At 35.7% G+C, this 26,305-nt stretch overlaps 1 protein-coding gene, 1 non-coding gene and 1 pseudogene across 3 annotated transcripts; 2 read left to right on the forward strand and 1 right to left on the reverse strand.

Annotated features, from left to right (window-relative positions):
- Positions 1 to 1,109: 1,109 nt before the first annotated feature.
- Positions 1,110 to 25,535, reverse strand: LOC114711313 (COBRA-like protein 7; annotated as a pseudogene).
- Positions 4,638 to 4,711, forward strand: TRNAT-AGU (transfer RNA threonine (anticodon AGU)). Its single transcript has one exon. It is a non-coding gene; the product is annotated as a tRNA-Thr (tRNA).
- LOC114711306 (two-component response regulator ARR2-like) lies at positions 17,413 to 21,138 on the forward strand. Of its 2 annotated transcripts, XM_028895684.1 has the most exons (7): positions 17,413 to 17,502; positions 17,673 to 17,911; positions 18,317 to 18,469; positions 18,557 to 18,937; positions 19,319 to 19,395; positions 19,508 to 20,689; positions 20,797 to 21,138. In XM_028895684.1, exons 2-7 carry the CDS (start codon positions 17,740 to 17,742, stop codon positions 20,869 to 20,871), a joined length of 2,040 nt encoding a protein of 679 aa, XP_028751517.1. In that variant the 5' UTR covers positions 17,413 to 17,502; positions 17,673 to 17,739; the 3' UTR covers positions 20,872 to 21,138. The 2 variants fall into 2 exon arrangements, with proteins under 2 accessions (XP_028751517.1, XP_028751518.1); XM_028895685.1 differs by lacking the exon at positions 17,413 to 17,502 and having other exon boundaries at positions 17,516 to 17,911; positions 20,800 to 21,138.
- Positions 25,536 to 26,305: the final 770 nt, after the last annotated feature.

The following is a 26,305-nucleotide window of genomic DNA, read 5'->3' on the forward strand; positions in this document are numbered from 1 at the left end:
ATTAATTTAACTAATTTTTTTTAATCTACTCAAATTAGTTGAATAACTAGGGAGGTAGAATTAATTAGGATCACAAATGCAGGTTCTCCCCATATGTATGTGTAATGATACCGCGGAGAAAAGGGCATGCATCATAACAGCTCGAAGATAAATTATTGAAGAAACCGAAAAATCAGGGAGGAATCTAGACGCCCTTCTAGAAATTGAATATAATTTTTAAAAATATATAATATATAATTGATGTTCGTATAAGGTATCCTTGGCAAGATTATAAATTGGGTCGCTTTAGCTTGTTATGGAATCAAAGCTAAACTTTTCACAGCGAAAACAGAACAGAAACAAAAGCAGGCAAACAAAGGTTAACGTTTTATGGGAATAACTCCCCCTTTTTTTTCCCGGTGAGCGCGCTTTATTTTTAAATTGAACACCATCATGACTTGCGTTATATGGAATGAACAGTGCGAAAACCCATGCACAACCAGAGAACGTCACCGTTTTCATCTCAAAAATCGCAACAAAGAAACTCCGTCCCCCTGGAGCTATTCCCAAACAGAAGATAGGGGTAGCTCGGTTTGCTTTTTGACAAGTTACTTCCCAGAAAGTCTTTTCCAAAAAATTAATTTTCCGAAAAGGTTTGCCCATATTTTTTGGCCCAAGAAAAAAAAGAAAAGAAAAGGTTTATGCATATCACATCTTCATGATATTCCACCCCAAAAAATTAAATTTCATGTTTAAAATATCAATTTTTAACATTAAGGCCGTAATATCCCTTGTTTCAAGCTAAAGGAATTTAGTTATAAAAAGAATTTTCAAAAATTAATCTAAACATCTGGGAAAAGTTCTACTTAAAAAGCTAATTGACTAATTCTTGAACAACATCGGCATTTGAACCAAGCATTCAAGTAAAAGCATACCATCTACATTTTAAGAAGTCCTACTTTCCCTTCTTACTGTCCCCAGCAGCAAGAGCCCCCCTATTCTGTGACTTTAAACAATCATTAAGCGGCGCCGCTGCCAGCAGCTCTAGCGTTGTTTTCTTACCTTTCTGCCACTTGTTACCATAATAGAATCGGACTAAACCATAGAATATCAAACTGTATTTCGTCCCATTGATCAAGATAGATTTGCTATTATTTATCTACCGTAGCATTTGACCATATTCTGAAAAGATAACTCCGAAAGTTCAACTCCCAACAGAAAAAGGACGACCCAATCAAGGCTAAGAGCTGAAAGCATATTTACACAAAGGCTCTACTAATTTAAGCGCCAATGGTCGTCACACATAAATTTTATTCCCATTCGCTAAGAGGAACTAGCAGAGCCATATAACACCAGCGGAATTATATAGGTTCCTTCCATCTTTGTTTTACAAGCATAAACTAGATAGTAGATACATACACTTCCCTGGGAGCTAGCTACCATCACTCCATAACAATCTGAATCAACTCCTTCCTCGTGTTTATAGAGATCCTGCTCCTACTCCAATAATGGCTTTACCAGCTGCAGTTCCAATCACAAGTCATCATTCAGAATAGTAGACATCAACAACCCTTGCACAAACTCAAACCTCCGAGTTTTCTCTTCTTTATCCTTGTCTGACAGCTGCAACTGTTGGGGTTTTCTGTAACCATACACTTTTGTCAGACTATAATAGCTTGTAAGTATTGGAAACGTTGTAGAAAAAGAAGCAACAGTTCCACAGCATGAAAATAATCAACAAGCCAGAATGGTCATTCCAAGTTCCCGTGAAACCAACGCATCACAGGTTATAAAACAGGGAAAAGAAAAGATATACCATCGTAGCATGACATACTTTTCGTTTTCAAACCTCACACACTCACGCTCACGCGCGAAAAATAAAATAAAATAAAATAAAAAACGAGGATGATCATTTCACAGCCAAATTCCTACACAAGAACCAAAGCATCATTCCCAGAATCCATAACTAGCTTTCATCATTTACTTTAGCAACACGAATTGCAACAAACTTAAAACCCCCTAAACGTTGTAGCATCTGCAAATGCAACCATGCAACATCTTAACATGCCAAACAAGTATGCAACTAAAAGTACAATTTTTTTTTTTTTTCATTTCTCAAACAAAGCGAAAGCATAATTGAACACCAATCCCCCACCTTTCCAAGAAATCATCTTTTGAGCTTTCCTTCACTAGGGTAGTTTCAACTGATGGACAAGGTTGTGAACTAACAGACTCATCAGCTGCAACGGGGCTATAAATAAATGATGAAAGCAGAGGATCAGGCTCTGAATTGGAGGAAGCTACATATGAAGAGCCTCCGAAAAGAGATTGCAGGGTTCCTTCTCGCAATTCTCTTCTCAATAGTGAAAGTGTTGAACTAGAGCCTCCCCTCCTAGACCTCCTCCTGCGCTGCACGTAGTTTCTGGTTAAGGAACAACAGTGAAGCCTGACACAGTCATAAAAACTAAGGCAGTACACCAAGGCACTGACCCGTTGATGCAAAGCAAAGACAAATAACTTTAACTTTTAACCAGAGGCTCTAAGACGCTCTCCGTACGTATTTTAGGATCAGTGACAACAAATATCAAAAGGAAATGAAAAGAAAGAACACACTACCAGGCCCACAACCAAGTGCTAGTGACTCAACATGTGCAGCAGAATAACAGGTTTGCACGCGCCATAAGAAGACACGATAAACAGGCTATCATTTATTCATTGAACTAGATTAATGACAGAAATAAGCAGCAGAACAATTGTAAATGGTTACTAGAATACTTATAAAATTAAAAAAATAAAATGATATCTCAGGGCTTTATTAGTGAGGGCAAGATAATGTAAATAATGACATCTCCATTATCCAAAAGCCAACGCCAAACAAAAATTCATAGCATCTCCCCGTTATACATGCATCCAATTTTTAAAGTCCACTGCTGTCCAACAATTTCAATTACCTACTTAAAATTTTCGAATAACGTTAGAAGAATAAAACCTTTGTTCAGAATAAATCATTTTTGTCTCAAATAGATTGCCAAATCCATATGAATGTACAAACGCACGAATGATAAGCATGGATTGGTTTATGTAAGGAAAAGATGACATAAACAAAACATTAAACAAAGCCTGCTTGCAATAAGGATATCTTTAAAAAATTCCCATGTTGCATGGTAATATGGCCAACAAGATCCATTCCAACCCTCTTCCCGCAAACTGGACATACCTGAAGAAAGGCAATACCAATAATAGATCACAGTTAGCAGATGAACCACAAGACAAAGGCCATAACACTACAAATGATAAGTTGTATAAGGAAAAGAATGGAAAAAACTTCATCCTCCTTAAATAGAAGTACAAAACATTCAATCGAACAAGTTCCCACATCCTGTACCAAGTTGAGTCTAACCGCTCTCTTCCCTCTAGATCCCATGCTCAATAAAACCACATGAACCACTTAAAAACTCATCTTTATTCAATAAAACTGGATAGACAGTCCAAAACTTCACTTTTTTTTGTGGAAGGTTACAACAAACTGTCACAGATCACTAGCATCCTGGCCGCATAATTTTATTAGCAAGACATTTTTCTTTTCCTAACGCATACATAACTGCAGTAGCATTTTTATTCGACAATAGCATACATAACAACAGTAAAACAATACACAAAAGAACTAAAAGAGAAAGAGGGGAACTATAGATTGACGCAAACTGGAGTTCGCCACAAACACTTCTGATGATCAATTAAAACTAATCATCAACTCAACCAAAAATGGAAAACTTCGAAGATAATAATCAAATTGCAAATTAAAATCAAAAGGAAAAAAACGCGTAAGTGCTCAATCAGGATGCTCAAAATTGAAAGTAAAAAGAAATAAACAGATACCCCGCTCTTAGCTTCCACAGGATGCTCCTCATCAATGTGACAGCAAAGCCCAACTACGTCGTAATCCTCAGCACAGAAAGGACAGAGAAACTCCGCCCGCAAATCATCGTCTCCCTCCATATCTTCAAACCCACCAAGATACGGATCTGCGCGAACAGCCATCCAACCCGTTCAATAAATCCAGACAATCGTAATTACCTCCACGTTTCCCGCAATTTCTCGGAAAACAAACAGACGAAGACGAGCAGCACGGAACCAAACATTTCCAAGGAAAAAAAACAGAGAAAATAAACCAAAAAGAAAACAAACCAGATCGAGATTGATAGCGGCGTGAGGAAGCTGAGAGACGAGCAGAAATCCAGGAATCGGAGTCCATTACAACACAGTTCGGTCGGGAAGGGAAGAGCTGGAAATGATCCTTGTTGGATGAGACGGGGGCAATTGAGTAAGTTTGGTGTAGAAGTTAGACCGAGATTGGAAAAGAGCGTCCACGATAAAACCCTAAGGAAGTAAAAGAGCAGAGAGAGGAAGGAGCCAACCAGAAATTTACGAACAGGAAGAGGGGGAAGAGATACTCTCTACCGACCTTCTGGTCGAAGCCGCCTCATTGTCCTCTTTTTATGAACACACAGCTTCCGTCAAATACCCACGTTTTCCCTCTCAAATTACCAACACGCCCTTAACTGCCTTTTCCTCGGGGCCATTGGAAACCCGCACGGGGAATTTGCTTGCAGTGATGACGTAACTATTTATAATATACTAATAGACGATCCCGGCGTGTTGCTCTCGTAGCTCAGTTGGTTAGAGCACCCGTTTAGTAAGCGGGAGGTCTTGAGTTCGACTCTCAACGAGAGCACATTTTGCATTCCTTTTGAAGTTTATCATCTTAAACACACGAATCGGCATAATCCAAAAGAGAGCCGCCGCCCAGACACTTATGATAGGGTCCACATTTTATTCGAACCTAGCCGTGGCATTTTTTTTTTTTAATGGTTTTGACGATACTTGCATGGGAACATAAATGAAGTCTGACAATTCTAACTTAGGCACATTAATGAAGTTTGCTGAAATTCTTAGATGCCATATATATAACGAGGTATTATGAGGAGCTAATTGAGACTATTTGTAAGACCCTTGGTTTTTATTGGATCATTAAGGCGTTAAGTGGCAATAGAATTTGCACAGGTTTAGATGTTCACTACATTTTTCATCATCGAAGTGCTGACACTTAATAATGCGCAGAGCCTAAAAGCAAGGAGTTGACATTATAGAAATCTAAATGCCTGCATTTTAATTTCATTGCCTCCTGTGCCAGAGGCAGAGAGTTTAGGAATAAACCAATCAGGAGGAATTTTGTAGGAATAAACCAATCAGGAGGAATTTTGTATGAGCAATAAACAGCATAGTTCCTCCAGGCCTTTGGCCACTGCTACTTCAACAGAATTGGAATCAGCTCCTTCATCCTAAACAAAAATTCCCAAAGATTAACAGACTGTTTTGTCAACTTCAAATGGTTAACCCCTCTATTCACGGAACAATAGCTCATCATTCTATTTCTGTGCTACAATTCTTTTGGCTATTACTAAGTGTCTAATTACAAAAGTCAACATTAAATTATCGTCTTGAGAAATTGGCAGATCCACACTAACGAGTGTTCAAGGTTGTTTTGACATCATAAATCAAATTTGGCACGTTTGAAATCAGAACAGGCAATACACTTCTTAACTGAAATTTCATCAAGATTCATTTTCTCATTTCCTCGTAAGCAGTAAAAATTCGTCTCTTAATTACCATATGCATATAATGATTCATTGTCAAACTATATAATGGAGCTTTAGATAGAAGCAGGCCGAGACAATAAGCGTCGGGAAAAATATACAGTAAGCAACTACGTTTAATTCTTTGTAGCACAAATACAGCAGAATATAAAATTCATTTGTTCTAGCACGCCTAAACCCTTAACATTACACTGTATAAGATTATTGGAAGAATGAAAAGAAATACTACAAAACAACAGGAATGTCTCATCGGCATATCCTGCTAAATCTGCCTAGTTAAGTTCTGTCTGAATATTTCATATGCTCCAATGTCAGGTACAACACAAACCATGCATGTCTAAAACAGCACAAGGATTTAGTGCAAAGCTCCAATCTCAATCAGGAAAGATTAGCATACCTTGAACTTCTGGTTGGTTCACCGTCGCAATAGTTATTCTGTGGACAACGAAATTTTGAAAAACCCGTCCAGGGTTCACTAAGTTTGGAGGCGACTGTTTGAAGATCTCAAAATGCAAGGTCAGTCATGCGCGCTGTCTCAGGTCCTGATTTTCCAGCATTTTACGGACAGAAGAGTATGGTATGCTCGTGAATTTGCATGTTGAACAAGTGATACTGATTGACCTGCCAGTTGAATACAACAATTCTTGGCTTTGCATTACTTGGTTTCCTGCATCTGACAGTAACTCCTCTGGTTGTACATTTTTATCCAAGGAACCTGAGCTGAGAGCTACTCGAATTGAAGAATCTTGACATGCTAGAGTTCCCTTTGCCAACATGCCTTTTAGTGTGGATCCAGGGGAAGACAAGCTACCCCTTCTGCAACTAGCCAATTGCAACGTGGAAAAGTTTTGTCCTCACCTGAGTTTAAAACAGAAGTAAAGAGCTTCCGCCAACATTACGCGACTTCAGCTAATGATTTGAAATGAAGGAACCGGACCTTTAGGTGGAAAACATCATCCTGATACTGACATTATATGCCCCCGTGCTTCTCGATAGCTCAAACCTGCTACAGCATGAACGACAATTTTATTTTCGTGGGAACTAAGGTTATATATTGTCTTTATGCTCTAGATTATTCTTGGATCTTCCATCATATGTTCAATTTTGACTACAAAAAATATGCAAAGCAATTGGCAGAAATTCAATGATGAATTCGGGCTTCAAGCTTTCACTGTGTATGCGGAGAATCAAGATATAAGAGAATCATTCTTTGAAGTCTCACCTTCCCCCTTTTCTGCATCCTTTCTTCTCCAACGACTATATTCTCCTCAGTCGTGGGATCATCAACTAAGCACAATTGCGGCAAAACAGGGAGGGGAAGTACTTCCAAATTTTAGTCCATTACACTAAAAAGCACTTCAGAGATAACAAATCATTGCCATCAACTCGAACGTGGACGCGAGGCAGAAGTATACACTACAAACCCATTGCCCTTGGACTTGGCTGTGGCAAAAATCCCAAAATAAACGCTAGATTACGCATTAGTGAGACGAAATGGAGAAACCAAATACGGACAAAATATATTACTAAATTAGCAAAACTGAAGAACAAAACAAACTGAATAATGACAGAGAACCACCGAAATTATCAATTTGAGTTGTCGGAATGCACCGGGTAATTTTATCTAATAAAATCAAGAAACTCATAGCACTTCAAATCAACAAAAAGGAAAAGCGAGTTTTTTTTTTTTTCCCTGAACCAGAACGCAATTAAAGTCGAGAGTTAAGCTAAGCATATGCCAAAGTGGAAGGAGAGCCAAACAGTGCAAACCATAGACTCGCCAACCGCAAGTGTTGGAGCTAGAATCGAAGGGAGATTGAAGAGGCCGGGGAAGTTGAGACACTGTCTACAAAATACCGCGGCCGGGGACATGGGCTGTTCAAAGATTGACAGATAGAATGTCCTGCATGAAGAAGAACTGGAGAAGGGAACGATATAAATTGACAAGGAGGGAGAATCTATTCAGGCAAAGCAGAAGGTGTCGAGTGAAAGCGTGAAACAATACTGAAGCCCGTTGGGCTGAGCTCATCACTGACTACTGTTGAAGCCTGTTGTTTCCTTTCAAACAATTTAGGGCCAAGTGAAAAGAGAACTGTTCTGTGTGAATTGGACTCATCAAAGAAGACCAGTCCATTGTATTCGGGCGATCAAGTTGCATATTCCCGTTCTATCCACACAAAAAAAAGGGTTTAATTTCGTACTCTTGTTTCCCCTCCCCTTTCTTTCCTTGGGGCCATCACTCGAATTATTATCCTTAATCGCGAAATTTTTTAGCCAAGAAAGTTGAAGATCTTGATAATTCTCAATTTATATTCTTTCGCACCCACATAATCTTTAATTATGTGCCTATATATTTTTCAATATTAAAAAGATAAGGAAAAAAACTCTTATCCAAGTCATATGATAAAGAGCTGAAATTGAGAATACTCACTCTGTTATCAGTTGTAGGACGTGTCTGTTGCTGTGACCAATATGAATAGATTAATACGTAGTATAAAATATTAAAAAAAATCACATCATTTATGAATCATAGGTAATATATATAGTATGAATTGGTGAAATAGTATAATTCATAAAAATTATTCAACAGGCTCTGGAAGGAATTCGGGGGGTCATATGAGAATTTAGAAATCCGCTGCTTTGATAGAGAAAGGAATTCAGAGTGGAATGATTTATAACGCGGCTTCACTTACATTTTATATAAGCGAACATTTTTTATACTTGAAGTAGTAAAAGGAAACAGCAAGGGGATGATATAAAAGGGAAGGGAGATGATTCCCCAGTTGGCAATTATTTATTACTATGGTGTTTTGGGTAATTAGATTGGCATATACAATGTGTTTATTCCTTCAATTTCAAATATGGCTCATGAGCATGATCGGCAGCATCCTGCCAAAAAGTGAGATCTCCGGTGTGAAAGAGGGAGCATTGAAACAACGACACCTTAGATGTAATTTGTCCAGTACAATATTTTTGTGACATGCCAAGTTATAAAAACAAGTTAATTAATATAGATCCTTAATATAAAAATTAGTTTAATTTTTAATTTAATTCTAAATATAAGATCTTAATTTAGTTTAACTTTTAATTTGATCTTAGATATAAGCTCCTAATCCACTTTATCTATTTTTTTAAAAGTAGTCTTTATAGTAGTTGTACGTATTAAATGTTCCATCAAATGCTTGTTCTAGTTAATACATATGATTAGCAAGAATATTTTAGGAAGAAAAATATCTATTTATTACAAGTAACTAATTTAACAAACCTTTTTAATCTACTCAAATTAGTAAACTAGTTCTTATACTTCCTCCGGTCCTTAATATAAGAGCTAGTTTGACTTTTAATTTGGTCTTAAATATAAGATTCAAATTCACCTTGTCTCTCATATTTATCTATTTTTAAAAATAATCCTTATAGTAGTTGCACATGTTAAAAGTCCAATTAAATTGTGGTTTTAACTAAGAAATTATTAACAAAGATATTTTAGAGAAGATAATAAGTAATTATTACAAATAATTAACTCACTAAATTTTTTTAATCGCTTCAAAATTAATCAGGTAACTCTTTTATATCATCTGTAGTACCAAACATAATTGACGTGTGCATTAATTCATCACTGATCGTATCGTATTCCTATATGTACTACTGTTAGTTTCTGAGAAAACTGCAATCCTCTTTTAAAACAAGTCACGGGATTGTCCTGAAACCCCAAAAAATGAGTAGCTGAGGAGGGGACGTACAGGACATTAACCTCATGCAAAACCACAGAGGGTACTGATAAGAAAGCAATTATTAAATACTACTCGCAGTAGTATATGCATAGGGTCTTGACTTTTTGGCAATCATTGTGTACTTCGTGCAGAACAGCCATGATTGAATATCCAACTGGACTACTCGACACGTAGTAGATATTCTGCAGATAGCTAGATGCAGTCTCAGTGATGAGCCAACAGCACACAAACTCCTCATCAAATAAATTCCAAAAGTAAAAAGGCTTAAAATATGCAATAAAATGATATTGGACATTATAAATTAATCTTGTGTGTATAAATTAGGATATATAATTTATAAATTATATACATATATTGTTTGAGGATTGTTCTAAGGAATTTAATTAAAAAGAAGAGAAGTGGAAGAAGAAGATGGGAGAAATGAGAGGGAGGTGTTGGGAAGTGAGGGGCATGTGCAATAAATGGGGATGTATGAGAAAGGCCATACAACATCTGCTGCTACTTCACGAAGCCCTACCCCTCTTGGCCCTTTGCTTACCTTCCTATTTATTAATTCCTAGCTCCTTCCTTCATCCTTCTAATTCATTTTTCTCACTCTATTTGAGAAACATTATTGGCACCTTTTCATGCGGTAATTAATATTACTACCTCCTTTTGTTTCACATTGGTTGTTTTCTAGCCATGTTGTAAATTGATTTATCTTGGTATCATGTTTAGATTTTTCCCCTCATGAACACAATATTAAATAATCTCTTAAATACACATTAAATAAATACGGTGACTTTTTTCCCCTCATAATTAAGATAAGAAATTCCCTTAAAATTATCTTGCATATAAGAAACTGGAAGAAGCACAGTCATTCCCAGATAATTTTTTTTTTTAAAAAAAAAAAACCCTCACAACTTGCTCCGCACAATGCCCCATGAATAAGAAGGGGTTTAGTGAAGAAGGCTTCAATATATAGCAGTATTAACCCAAACAACTGTTTGTCGGTCATCTTTCTTCCTCCTCATCCCCAACAATAATCCAACTTGCTCGTCCATCAAATCCAACCATTCAAACCCCCCATGGTAACTGCCAAGATCATTATTAAAAGCAGAGGTAAAAAAGCAAACACAACACGTGGCTATGCATTCAAGAAACCTTAATAATACTAACATTTTGTTGTGTTCGCACGAACCATTAAAAATAAGAGATAAAAATTATTATTGGAGTTGAAAATATATGTTAAAAGAATGTTTAGCATGAGTGATTTTTTATCACATGAGATTAGATAATTCCATATAGGTGGGATTGGAGAATACTATCTCCCTTCATGATATTCCCAATCCCACATATATAGGATTGTCTAATCCCAAGTATCACACAATTAATCATGCTATACACCTTTTTAATATACTATCTTCGGTCCTAATTATAAGAGCTAGCTGACTAATTTAAGAGATTAAGGAAAGGAGTTAAGTTAGTTATTTATAATAAATATGTATTGTCTTTCCTAAAATATCCTTGCTAATCAAGTGTATTGGCTAAAACTATCATTGTTAGAAGGATTACCTTCGAAAAAAATATATAAATATGATAGACAAAGTGGATTGGGATCTTATATTTAGAATCAAAATAAAAATTAAACAAGATCTTATATTAAGAACCAAAGGTATAGTTTTTTACTCTTAATGTTCAAAGATAACAAGATGATGAACGTAGCCATATTATTATTGAATTTATAATCCTGGTTAATTAGCTAATTGAATAACGCCGTGACATGTGAGGAAATTAGGAGAACAAAATTATCTGTATCGCATATGCTCGTACATGCCGCTTCATGCACATGAGCGAAAGGCTTGATTCATTGATCAATTAACTAACTGAAGTTTAATTAGCTTCGTACATATTTGTGTTGTTTCTATAAATGTGTCTCCTTCAGTTTCCAACTTGTCAATTTGAAGAATTTGTACGCTTTATGCAGCGTTTTAATCGGAGACATACATGTGCTCTCAACCAGCAACTTTTAATCACTTTGTTTCGGTCTCGGCAATTCTCCCTCATTAATTCGCAATTTACACCTCACTTGCTTCTTCGTTAAAAAAAAAAAAACGAGACTATTTTGTTTCTCTTCCATATATTAATTGTTTCATTATACTATTTCTCGTCCTCAATATAAAAGCTGGTTAAAAGTTTTATTTATTTCTAAACACAATATTTCAATTCACTTTAATTTTTGTCTCTCAAATTTATAATTTTTTTTCATATATTAATCCGTGTTGATTGTAAGGAGTTCCACCAAATGGTAATTTCAATGCACATGATTAAATATGGTGGTTTAAAAAAATCAACTCACATTCATTTTAAATAACTAACTTAATTAATTATATTAATATCTTAAATTGGTTATCTAATTCTTATAAATACAATCTATTTTTATATTTATAACACTTTGTATAATGAGCTTAGGTAATTATTTGTTCAACCAGAGTTGGGACCCAAATTGAAAGATCCGCGTTAAAAGGCGATGATACAATAATTTGTCTCAAGGTGAATTTTAACGTTAGGAACAGATAATTATGGGACATGCCATGTTGTGTTTTGAAGAATAATAATGTCCGTGAGAAGTTCCCCAAAGCGGATGATGTGATATGACCACGTGCATCTCTGCTTCATGCAGTAATTCAAATCGTTATCGATAACAAATGATAATCAATCAACTTATTTAAATAAATTAAAGAAATTAGGATGTTAGTTAATAAACATGACATGATCTTTTTAAAATATCTTTATACTACCTTCAGTTTTAATATAAGAGGTAGTTTGACTTTCAATTTGATTATAAATATAACATTCTAATTCACTTTTTCTCTCATATTTATTTATTTTTTTCAAGGTAGTTTTTATAGTAATTACACATGTTAAATGTTTCATCACATAATAATTCTGGCTAATACATATGATTAGAAAGGATACTTTAGAAAAGACAATACTGTTTTATTACAAATAACCAAAATAACTAATTTTTTTATATTTACTCTAATTAGTCAATTAGCTTTTATATTAAAGACCCGATGTAATATAAATTTAGATTATATATCAATTTATAAGTTAAGTAAATTAGTTTGAAAAAATAACAATACAAGAGATAAAATAAATTAGGGCTTATGTTCAACTAACTCCTATAGGAGGAATTTGAGGAAATATTATCTATTTCGTACATCACATAAAAAAAAACAAATATAGTTTAACAAGTAAAAAGGCGCTGAAAAAGAAAGGAAAAACGTGGAAACAAGGAAATCAAGATGTTGGGACATTATTGGCAAAAGAGAAAAATCTGGGACGGTAGGCTTTGAGTGTGTTTGCAAAATAACAGTCTTAAAGCAGCGGGTTGGCGTGATTTAGGTGCCAAGAGGAAGTACATGTACATCTCAATTATCTGGTCGTTATTTAACCTCTTGAACTTGTAAATATATGTTTTTCCATTCTAAGAATATTATAAGTCAATGTTTAAATTTAACGCTATAGCATTGAATCCAGATAAATTTACAAATATATATTTTATGAATAAAGATATTCTGCACATCATTTTTCACATTCTATTCACTCCTGCATGCATTGCGAATTACAGATAAATTTATATAGTATACTTGTGTTTTTTAAAATTGTATTTTATAAATTAGAAAATTGTTGCAACTTAAAAATAAAAAATGAAATAATTAATAATGTTCTGATTACAAAGATAAATTTGGATCCGAAAACTGTGCGTAGATTTTTTTTTTTTCAAAAGGGTTGAACCTTAATCCTAGCTCCAAGCTAAAAAGAAAAAAAAAAAACAGCTTTTGTTGGTTGTTCATATCTAGAGCTAGGATTACGGTTCAACTCTTTTTTTTGGGATTTATTTTAGTCTTTTATATAGATATGTGGATTATGTGTATTTCACACATGAGCAATAGCAGAAACTAATGAATAGCTTATCATTAGTGTCTAAAATAAATATTTTTTGACCAGGAAAATAAACAGTTGAATGAGTAGTGAAGTTGTTACGGCGAATGTGTTAGCAAGCAGACTTACTCCAAGAGAATGTTATTAGCCATAAAGAAGGCTATTAATTAGTCGTTCTTCTGCACTTTTTAATAAAATAAATAGAGAGAAAATTATTATATAGTTTCATGTAAATAACACTCCATCCGATCCTAAATATAAGATATATTTTATAGTGTAAATATACTATAAAATGCGTTTTATATTTAGGATCGAAAGAGTATAATCATGATAAAAGTTTCACAGCAATTCCAATGAGTAACACATCTATGTGTTGTTTTCTACGCCAAAATTTATCACCGCATATTACTCACTAATTCTTAGGCTTTTGAGTGATTAGATTACAAATATGGGATTGCATTTTTTTTCATAAAGAAAGGGTTATGTATAGAGACATACTTTTTATTCAAATCATTTTAGATCAGATCTGGATAGATTTAGTTCTTTCTCTCTTTTCTTAAATGAAATTTTGATAATAAAATTAAAAAATAATATCAATTTTACACTTAATTTTAGAATATAAAAATAAAATTTTAAATGTTGCCCGTCTAAGTTTGTTGTGAATGATACGCCGCGTAGAGAACAGGCAAAAGGGTAAGGCTCCAAATTCAAACGGTGCAGGGGGCACGGGTCGGATCAGTGTGACCTGGATTCCGAGAATGGGCATTCCTCCAGCTCTGCGCGTAATAATTAGTTCATTTGTCAGCCGTGACTGTCCCACATCGGCATTGTGAGACCCCCCTCGCTGATATTGTATCTTTCTAAAATCCAGTAAATATAAGAACTAGTTTGTATTTAATTTTTTTATAATAAAATTTAATTTTAAATATAAAATTTAAATCCACTTTATTTTTTATGTTTATTTATTTTTTTAAAGATAGTTTTTATAATAGTTATATATATTAAAGTTTTATCATATGACAATTTTAGCTAATACACGTAATTAAAGAGAATATTTTAGACAAGACAGCATGTATTTATTATAAATAACTAACTTAACTAATTTTTTTAATATACTTCAATTAATTGAATAACTCTTATATTAAAAAGCTGAAATAGTACCAGTTATCCGTATCATTATTTTCCCGTGTTCTTTATTTCGAAATAGGTCTCATACACTAAATTAAAAGAGGAAATTTATAAAAAGTTGAATTATTCAAAAAAATAAACCACAGTCATCTCTCACCATATTACCTGCCAAACATGTCTCACATCTAATTGTGTGTATTTAATTATAAATAATGGCTAATGAAGAAATTTGACGTTTTGTGCTTTCGTTTTTCTTAACTAATCCGGTGCGAGATTTATTATGTGAATTGATATCTTTATGCATTTGTGTTAGAATGGAAAGAACAAAAGAGTTAAAAAAGTCATACACGTTTCGGTTGCACGTGATAAATGTGCCTTTCAATCGTATATTTTGTTGAGAGAGGGATAAATATTTTAAAATAGCTGCTCCATCAAATTTCTACTTGTTCCTTTCTTTTTTACCCCCCAAAGACATGAAAGCGAACTACGAAAATTATATTCAAATCTTTGATTTCAATTAAATAATTATATCACTAACCATCATAATAAAAACGGCCCATTTAATTTATTTCACCCAATTTTAGTAAAATTTAGCTGAATCTAATTTTGTTTATTGATACCAGTGGATATCCATACGCAAGTTCTTGAAATATTTGAACATGTTGATCTATCCAGAATATTTAAGGACCAACAACTTATATATCACTGATTATAAAAATCCTGAAAATTAAAAGTTCTTATACAAATTACAAGATAAATCATATTTATGGTTTTGATAAATAAAGCAATTATTTTGCTGTATGTAGAAGCTTCTCTTATATTAGCTGTTTGAGACAATCAAACATGTATAATTTGATACGTGCGCGAACACAGCGGGAGAGAAATGGAATCGCAAGAAAAGATATTGGTCAACAAATTGCTATAGAGAGAAATGAAATCGCAATGATATAATGTGGGAAGATATATAATAACGTGAATTGTAAGGGATGAATGCTTAGCCAGCTTGACTTGACAATTAATTCTGTGCATACTACCTCCTCTCTAGTCGCTTTAATTAATTTATCAAAATTAAAAAATAGTAGTTAAATTATTAAATTTGTTTCAAATTGAGGGTTTTTTTTTTTGGAAAAAAAAAATAAGGAGTTACATTTGCAAGAGCAAAATTAATAAATAAATATTACTTACTCTTCAGATAAACAATCTATTCTTCTAGAAGCCATTTATATTATAAATTAAAGAAATATTAATTAATAAGAATGGAAATAGTAGGATATATAATGTACATATTTTGAAAGAAAAGTTGCTCATAAATACACGTTTGGATATTTAATTGGCCGGCAGTCATTGAAATCTAAAAAGGGTATGAAATCGTTTAGAATCATATAATGTTGAATTCAAGGGTTACTGGGCAATTAATTATTCAAACAGATAACTATAGGTAATTGTTTCTATTTTAAGTTGATGTTAATTATTTTATTGATAGGGATAATATGGGTGACAAAGAATAATGAAATTATGGAAGGAAATGAAAGAAGTAGTCCAATCGAGTGATAATAATGTGAGTCTTGTAACGTTGTAAGTGTAATGAAGTAGGTTTGCATGCCAAATGAGTACTTAGGGGAGGGTCATTATTAAGTCTAATCATGAACTGGCTGTCACCATTTTTCTCTCTTGCTTTACATGCGTCTATTATTCCCACATTGACCCTCGACCTCCACTTATATCCATCTCATCATTTTATATTTACTTCCCATCCATCATTTTAAATGGGAGAAAATAACTGAAAAAGACCGTAAAAATTATAAAAATTCAAATCATGCATTCTCACAAAATATGTTATTATTTACAAGTTAATTGTTGTCAAAACTTGGTAAAATATTATAAATTGTGACGAATCTTGATTTGAAAATTTGTAATTTCCACGGTCTGTCATTTTCTCTTTTAAATGCTATCTTTAGCCGTTTTTACATGACCCAATAACTTGAGTCAATTGGTAAGCAAATTGGCAATCTTTATCTTTAAATAAGAGTCCGATTCTGCAAATATTATTCAGATTGAACTGGGCAGCTGGGTTCAGCATGATTGCTGAATACTGAATGCGTATTATTTTATGATAACTATGTTTTATTTTCACAGATCCTCTAATATGAGTACAAATAAAATTTAAATATACAACTATATGAGGCACTAGACATAGTAGATGGGTGAGAACTATACAATATCTGTCTCATTATTTTGTCTTCATTTCTTTTAATTTTAAATCTATGCCCACATAAGCTGACAAGATTAGATCTAATTACTCAATCAGAAAAAATGATGAGCTAATCAGTATATAATTATATATAGTTTAATCCACGACATTAAATTTTGTTTTCTATGATGCTATTAATATCTTTATCAATATATTAAACTTCTCTCATGCTTGCAATAAATTTTTCAGGGTTACATAGCATTGATTAATTATTGGGCAAGCTTTTTTGAGCAATTATTGTGCAAGTTGATATTATTTTAAACATCAATCGTCAATATCATTGTGTCCATAAAAATTACATGAAACTGCATTATTTATAATTCGTCTGTGGTTTATCTTGGGTTTCCTGTAAGTATATGGAACCATAATAATTTTCCACAAAAGAAATCCTAATTAATTATTCAAGAATAAGAAAAACATTAAAAAAAAAAAAAAGGAAAGGAGATTGGCGATTAAGTAAGAGCGGTTTTACCATGGGAGAGAGGAAGTATGAAAATTGTACTATGCCTATGAAAAAGGCGGAAGAGGAGGAAGTCAATAACAGTGATGCCTGAAACTGACTTAACGTTGGAGTAGATTTGGATGCTGGTTTGTTAATCTAATCAATGAGCTGGATACACTCTTTCAGGAGAAGAAGGAGCGACCCAACTTTGAGTATTATATATCCAGTGACAGCACTCAAACGATTAAAAAACTAATCCACTAATTTATTTCATAAATATTATTAAAATCCCCCCATTCCAGTAATGCAGCCTCCAACAGATGCATGCCAAGTTTCTAAGCATTTCAAAGTTCAAAGCTTTACACATCCTGAACAACTCAGTTTTTCTCTGTACTAATAATTCTCTTTTTTTTTTGGGGTTTTTTTTTTTTTTTTTCAATCGAACTTCCTTCTCCCTTCTTCTCCGATTCCTGCGGTCTTCAGTTTGGCTTTGCTTCGAATTCTGAACTCACCTGTATAAAACATCCATTCACTTTTACCCCCAATTCAACTATGTGCAGAGAATCAGCCTTCTGCTGCATGTTTTATTCTCTGTGATTCTTGAGGTGGCTTTTGGATCTCTGAACGATGAATCTGACCAACGCCAAGGGATCCATGTCAACGGCCAGTTCTAGTACCCCTCGGAAATCAGTCGGTGACGGCGACCAGTTCCCGGCTGGGTTGCGGGTACTGGTGGTGGACGATGATCCCACGTGCCTTATGATCCTTGAGAAGATGCTTCGCAATTGTCTCTACGAAGGTAATCAGTCAGTTTTTGTTCAATTGGGATTCAACCCTCTTTTGGTGTCTTAGATTTTATTTGAGTAATAAATTGGTAATAGAAGAAGCAGGACTGCACCATCCTTTCTACGCTTATGTGGAAAACGAATAGTATTCGATGATCTTTAAATTTGAAATCGGTGACATGAAAGGGTATTGCAGACAGAAACCCCTCAATCCATGCCTATGGCTTTGCCTGCAGTGAAGTGAATCAATTCCTTGCGTCTTGAATACCGTTGCTATTCACCTTGGGCTGTCAGATTTGTCTATATTGCGTCTAGATTTTGATGCATGATTGGATGTCAGATTTGTGAGTTTCTTCATAGTTTTCAGTTGGCTCCAAATTTTGAGAATCGATTTTAAGTGCTTGATGAATCATTTGCAGTAACAAAATGCAATCGAGCTGAGGTTGCATTGTCCCTTCTGAGAGAGAACAAAAACGGGTTCGACATAGTTATAAGCGATGTGCATATGCCAGACATGGATGGCTTTAAGCTTTTAGAGCACATAGGGTTGGAGATGGACCTTCCAGTTATTAGTAAGTATCTTGTTTTAATGTTTAGGTAACTAGATCCATTGATTAATTACATCTTGGTGGAGACTGACGTGTTTATCATGCTTACAGTGATGTCAGCAGATGATGGGAAAGATGTTGTTATGAAAGGTGTAACACACGGTGCTTGTGATTACCTAATAAAACCTGTGCGTATTGAGGCTTTGAAGAACATATGGCAGCATGTGGTTCGGAAAAGAAAGAATGACTGGAAGGATTTGGAGCAATCCTATAGTGCAGAAGAAGGAGATCGGCAGCAAAAGGCCTCAGATGAAGCTGATTACTCGTCCTCAGCAAATGAAGGAAATTGGAGAAATGCAAAGAAGAAGAGAGACGAGGAGGAGGAAGCAGAGGAGAAGGATGATACTTCTACATTAAAGAAGCCACGCGTTGTTTGGTCCGTTGAGCTCCACCAACAGTTTGTGGCTGCTGTGAATCAACTGGGAATTGACAGTATGTATTCTTCATTGACACGGTGACACCCTTCGAATGAATATGTACTTCGAGGACTACATTTCTATTGTTCAGTTGTCGTGCTAGGGCCATTGAAGTTGATGCTTCTAAACAAGCTAGTTATTCATGACATTTGCTTGCATATGAAAATCAATCTTTTGGCTATGTTAGTCAGTACTCAGTAGCATCGTGGTTTAGATCCCAACTCAGATTTAGGCACTATGAAGTAATCTTGTCTCTAAGTTATTCTCCCCTACTCAACTATTCACTTGTAGATCTTATCTGTGAAGGATTACGGTGTACTGCTCTTGCTTGAGTCATGATAAATTTGTCTGAGATGTCTACATATCTCATGCTTTCAAATTTGGTATTTTTATACAGAGGCTGTTCCCAAAAAAATTCTGGAATTGATGAATGTTCCTGGGCTCACCAGAGAAAATGTTGCTAGCCATCTCCAGGTACCACAGCTTCCACCGTCCTTATTTTTTTTTCCTTCCCTTTATCGTTCTTATTTATTCTCTTAAGCAATTACGTAGAAGAAACAACTTTATTGTCTGGTTTTTGGTACAGAAATATCGTCTATATCTGAGAAGACTCAGTGGCGTTTCTCAGCACCAGAGTAACATGAACAACTCTTTCATCAGTCCACAAGAAGCAACCTTTGGGACAATGTCAGCATTTAATGGAATAGATCTTCAAGCTCTTGCAGCTGCTGGTCAGCTTCCGGCACAAAGTCTGGCAGCACTTCAAGCAGCAGGACTTGGCAGATCAACTGCTAAAGTTGGAGTATCTGTGCCCCTTCTTGATGAAAGGAACCTTTTCAGCTTTGAAAACCCCAGATCAAGATTTGGAGATGGGCAACAGCAGCACCTCAGCAGTACTAAATCAACAAACTTGCTTCATGGAATTCCTACCAACATGGAGCCAAGGCAGCTTGCCAATTTGCACCAATCAACACAATCCCTTGGCAGCATGAATGTGCGAGTCAATGGATCTGCTGCACAGAGCAACTCTTTATTGATGCCAATGGCTCAACCTCAACCAAGAGGTCAGATGCTCAATGAAAATACTGCTTCGCATGTTCCAAGACTTCCATTATCTGTTGGGCTGCCTACTGTACCAAATGGAATTTCTAATGCTGCGTTGGCAAGAAATGGGATTGCTGGTAATAACAGAGGAGCTGCTTATAATCCTATTCCACAAACTTCTTCAATGTCGATTTTTCCCACAAACCAAACTTCAGAAGTGTCCGTCAGTAGTTTCCCACTTGGAAGCGCCCCGGGCATATCTAGTATCCCACCAAAAGGCGCATTTCAGGAGGAAGATACTTCGGGAGTTAAAGGATCTGGGGGATTTGTGCCAAGTTATGATATTTTTGATGAGCTGCACCAGCAAAAGCCTTTACATGACTGGGGACAAAATGTGGGCCTCACGTATGATACCCCTCAGCGTGCAAATCCTTTACACGGTAGCATTGATGTCTTGCCATCAGTTATAGTAAATCAGAGCTTTTCTTCCTCCGCCCAACAGACCGGACAGAATAGGAATTCTACTCTGATTGGAAAAGCCATGTACTCCCAAGGGAAAGGTTTGGAACAAGGAAATATCCAAAATATTGATCAAAACCTCCATCCACTCGTTGAAAATTCTACAAGGGTTAAGACTGAAATAATTTCTGATGCAAACTCTCATTCTAACTTCTTCCCCGATCATTATGGGCAGGATGATCTCATGAGTGCACTTCTGAAACAGGTTGGTTCTCCTTACCTTTCTCTGGAACCTCTGTGTGTGTGTGTGTGTGTGTGTGTAATCTTCAATGGTACACAGTATTTATATGACTTTTTATGGGGTATTGTTAGCAGCATGAAGGCATTGGAGCAGCTGAGAATGAATTTGACTTTGATGGATATTCCTTGGACAACATTCCCGTCTAGAACTGGCCCTGCAAATTGTCTTTCTGATTGCTGTTGCCAATGTAAATAGTTGCTGCTGTTAATCACGGACTTTATCATTCTACAATTAGCTAGTTTGAAATTGAGTTTTATATTGCTTGATGTCATAAAGTCAGTCTGCTATTGAGATGGTTTAGGTTGGATGATCAGCATCATCATAGTTGTCCATTGTGAAGAATCAAGAATTTACTGTCGCTGCATGTATGCAAAATGCATATGTGCAAATTTTTTGACAGCTTTTGGGAGCAATATTTCCTAGTAAGCGTCGAATTTTAGATGTTCATGAAGTTGAGTTAGGGAAGAATTCAAGAAGCAAGGTTCACACAAGACTCTAGACACGTTGGAGCGTCTCTAACTTGTTAACTACTAAATACGGAATTCGTTTTTTTTTTCCCAATTATTTTTCTTCGATTTCTGAAAATAACTGCTACTAAGCATGTAAATATTTCAATTATTCAGCCTATCGATTCTTTGCTGGTCCTTTCTGTACTTTTTAAGTGTTACATTTGCATTTGTTTGTTCTTTGATAAAAATCTTAATTCAGCCACTACTCCATCCTTTTTTCGTCATGTCAATATCACGCCTGAGAGTATAATTTTGTTTCTGTCCCGCATAAAATGTTTAATTTCTTTAAAATTGTGCGATAATATGCTAGTGAAATTAAAATGAAGCTCTTCCTTTGAAATTTGGATATGTAAGTGATATGGAATGTTGAGCATCATATTGATGTCTGCATAATATTTTTCAGGGACTAGAACAAGGTTTGTCTTGAAAATTAGAGAGAATTTCATGTATTCGTATAAATTCGAGAGAAGTTGTATTATTCACAATTTATAGTAATGTGGCTTCTTGTACTTTTTCATACTAGTATGATATATTATTTTTTGTTTTGGATATAAGAGCTAGTTTAACATTCAATTTGATTCTAAATATAAGATATCAATTCATTTTGCTTATCATATTTATTTATTTTTTTCAAAGTAATCCTCATAATAGTTATATATGTTAAAGGTTATCTTAAATAATAATTCTAGCTAATACACATGATAAGCAAGAGTGTTTTAAGAAAAGACAACACCTAATTATTACAAATAATTAACTTAACAAACTTTTTAATCTACTCAAATTAGTTAACTAGGTTTTATATTAAGGATCAGAAGCAGTATATTGATTGATAATACCTTGGAAGAAGGGAAAATGTGGGTTTAATTCTTGTAAGGGCAATAGAGTATTTCATTTGAGACTTGAGAGTCAAATATAATACTACAATTTGCAAACGGTATTAAAAAAATAATCTTATAGAACTGTGGAAGACTCGAGCATTATTTGTCGAGGACATGAGGTGGTGAGAATGATAGCAGAAGCTGCCGCGAGCAATCCTTTTTTTTTTTGTCCCTTTTTTTTTTTTAATTAAAAGAAGTCAAAGAAACGTCAACTCTATCGTAGATTTTTGTATAAATTTAATTACATTTTTCTGAATTTTTAATATAATCTTAAATGCTAATTTTTGAATCAACGACATACTGTTACACGGAAACTAACAGCGCTAAATTAGATTATTCACTTATCTACATAGATTAAGCTTGGAATTACAGGGACGCTTCAGGTATACTTCTGTTGCTCAGACCAAGTTAACTTCAGGTACTTTAGCCATTTTAAATTTTAATCATAGCTAAGAAGGAAAACAAGAGAGCAAGTATTAAGAGAATTCTCACCTATGGCCAAATTGAGGGTATCCCATAGAACTCGATCGGCAACGAAAACGTATTCTAGCTTCCACTAGCTATGGACACAACAATAATACAATGGAAGGTGGTGATGAATAATTCCTGTACGTTTATTTATAGTGAAAACACAGTTAAATTTCATTTGATGTTCCTCTTCTACCAAGTCAGACATGCGATGAGTAATGAAGAAAAACAATTTTACTATTTCATACCCAAAAAAGAAAAGAATACATTTCTATCATCTAAGACATCTACATTCACCTGCATCACAATCACTTTGAAAAGAATCATATCAATGGAGCATGAAGGATCTCAAGAGGATCAAAAGCAGACATGAAAAATACAGCATCAGTGTCCCTATTGCCACAAAAACACCAACAGAAGCAGTGTGAAGATCATTGAAGTAGCCAGGGAAGATTCCTTCTTAAAGCCATTGGTCGGAAGCACAGAGGGAAGAGAGCACTCCTCCCCGTTGAAGAAGACTTTAGTAGGGAACCCATCTCCACCTGCCACATTGATTCCGGCAGTAGTTTTCTTTGTAAAAGAGATCACGGACTGCTGTTTACCGGGAACCCTTGGATCACTCGCAGGGTTTGCCCCATCAGTTTCTGCCACTAGGTAGTTCAATCCTGGAAGACCTTGCATAAATATTGTATTATTAACACCATCCAAGGCACTTCCATTGAAGGAATACATTTTCTCAAAACCTGAAGCTGCTTTGTCCATTTGCACAGCAGCAAACCAGTCAACAAAATTAGTGTCTCCCCAGTTGAAAAGTGTGACCCTTGCACTCCATCCTCGGCTATAGTCTGTAAGAAGATGCCAGTTTAATGTCACGCCGCAGTTATCACCACACGGCAATGGCTTTGGCACTGACAGATGTTTCAGACTAGCCCAAGCAAGTGCCTTAGCAGTCCGATTCACAAAAGGAACAAGAAGCGCCTCTGGTGGAAGAAGCATAGCCGATGCAGTAGTACTGCAAGTTTTTGCTGTGTTACTGGGGCAGCCACAGGCGCATGTTTTGCAAGGAATGACAGATTCGTTATAATATGCAGAAAATGAACACAACATTTACGTGGTGCCCCTTTGGCCTGTGTTATGTTACAAACAACCTGCCAGCTTGCCATTGCAGATTTGTTTGATGGTATGCCTGAAGGATCTGGGGTTTCACTAGGACTTACCCTGATGGGTGGGCCACATTTGTAGTCAGGGTTTAGCGTACCGCTTATCTTCCAGTTCTGCGGTGGTGAAAGCTGGGAGCGATTAAGGTCTGGTGGCAATTTAAAGACCTGCATTTGGAATCTTGAAGATGACATGCTTGGGTCCATCAATGGTGGCAAGATTGTACCATTCCGGCAGCAAAAAGGAATCTTCCCCAGCTCTGTGTCATTAAACTTTGTGGGAGGGAGATCAATTATCGTTGGCCTTCTTTCACAATTCAGTACATTGGCAAAGTCAAGATCTTTGTAGTATGTACCTTGTGGGCCAAATATACAATCAGAAGAATCCACATTAGTTGGATAAGCCCCCTTCATTGAATAAATGAACTCGCCCTTCATCCAATCCCAGTTTAATTTCCAGTTGTCAAGACGGCCAAGAGGGTTATGATTTGAGATTGTAATCTCTGCCCAATAATTGGAATCATAAGTTCTGATCACATCATACATGATTGTAAGATCACCATTCTGGCGGGGTAAGAATTCTTCGTCCGTGGTTATGTTTGTCTTGAATTTGGGATCTTTTGTACAACAGACTCGAGTCTCATTCTTACCTATAAATCAAACATAAGTTTATCAATCATTTGTTCTAAGGCCAAAAGAGGATTGAATTATTCTTAGTTAAACAGATAGAGAGAGAAACAAGAATCTCTGTCAACCATCCTCTACATCTATAAGTCGCAGAATATTCAACATTTTAACTATGGAGCGTGGATTCCAATGGAAAACAAAGTTGAGTCGCCTAAATTTCAAAACGATAGGATTCAGCTAACGGACAAGGTCCGAACTTCGAAGAACATCTCCAAGAGTATGGCAGCATCTCACAAAATGAACCAGTTAGCAATTCATCCTTGTAAAATCATATTTAGAAGCAAGAAACTAGTAGCCACTCAGGGCAACATAAATGTAGGAGAGAATCCAATTTAGCAACTGTCTAATACCAAAAAAGCTGGTATTACTTCTTTGCGAAAGGGAAAAGGAGGGGAAAAAACGTAGAGGATCATAAAATGAATCAACGAATCTCCACATATGCTCAAACAAAAGCATCGAAGCAAACACAAATCGCTAGGATGACAAATCGAAACTAAAACAAAGAATAGAATCAGTCAAATCACCTTGACCGGTGGGCTTACGACAGACGAATCCATCATTGGCGAGGGTGATGTTTGCGGGCATCGGCACGTTGGGAGGCGCCACACCGAACACTGTGCCCACCAAGTCGATCTGACCCTGCATCTGCGTCAGGTCCCCAGCAGTCTCGACCGCCGTCTTGAGATCAGTCATGGGGTACCCAGCAAAGACGGTACCGTTTCCGACGCCAGCAGGGAGGCTAGTGCCGTCGCCGAGCACCGCATTAGACGCAGAGACTAAGAACTCGTTGTGCTGGAACCCCACAAACACCTTCCAGGACTTGAGCTCGTCGAGTCCATTGTTGAGCACAGTGATCGTGGATTCGAATCGGTACGGTTGCTGCTTTGGATCAGAGACATTGGGCGGCAGCCGTGTTCCTCCGGTATAAGCGTACGACAAGAGTATACCGTTGCAAGAGCTGGCAGTCTGAGCACGAGAAATCGAAGGCAGTGCGAAGAAGATGAGGAAGACGGCGACTTGGAAGGAGAGGCAGCAGCAACGGGAATCTGAAACCATGTTTGGGGATTAATCACGGGTCTGAAATTCGAAATATGAAGGAGAGAGAGGGGGAATGAAAGGGATGTAAGTAAAGTAAGCTTTTTTAAGAGAGAGAATGCGGAACCGCGTAGTATGGTTCTGAGTTCTAACTCTAAACAGCTTGGAGGAAGCTGTACGCGAGAATGGCAGGCTAATGGAGACCATGATGTGAAACTGAGAAAGGAGAATATATTTAATTAAATCAATAATTATTTAGCTGCCTAATTAGCAATTATCTAATGCTGCGTTTGAGTGAAGAAGGGTCAATTCAAACTGATACGAATCAGAGGTCGCATTCCTTCCCGTTTCAGATGCCTTTTTTTTTAAAAAAAAGTGCAACTTATAATTTTAGGAGTTGAACAAAACCATGATTTTAGAAGTATTTTTACAGTATACAAAGTAAATATGTGGAGAAGTTTGTCTTGATTTGCGGAAAAGTGTCTTTGGGTTATCCAAACACCCTATGAGAGGGTTTTAAAAGTGCTTTTACAGTTTATGAAGTAAATATGTGAAAGAATTTACCTCATTTTGTGAAAAAATATTTTTTAAAAGTGTTTTTGAGGGTTGCCAAACACTCCTTTGATATCACTTAAAAAGATACTCATTTTAGTAATATGATTGTGTGCAGGAAAAAAGAAAGGGACGGAGAGAAAAGGCTGTCATTTAAATGATGAAATTCAATGTTCTATATTTATAGAAGTTTTTATAATAATAAGATTGATCTAACGCACAGGTTTCAACTTTAGTTAACTTGAATAATCAGTAGTAGAAAAGTGTGTAAAACAATATGAAACCATAAAAAAA

This window comes from Neltuma alba, unplaced genomic scaffold, assembly GCF_004799145.2.
Source record: "Neltuma alba isolate B1F8T4 unplaced genomic scaffold, ASM479914v2 tig00011289_pilon, whole genome shotgun sequence".
Classification (NCBI taxonomy): domain Eukaryota; kingdom Viridiplantae; phylum Streptophyta; class Magnoliopsida; order Fabales; family Fabaceae; genus Neltuma; species Neltuma alba.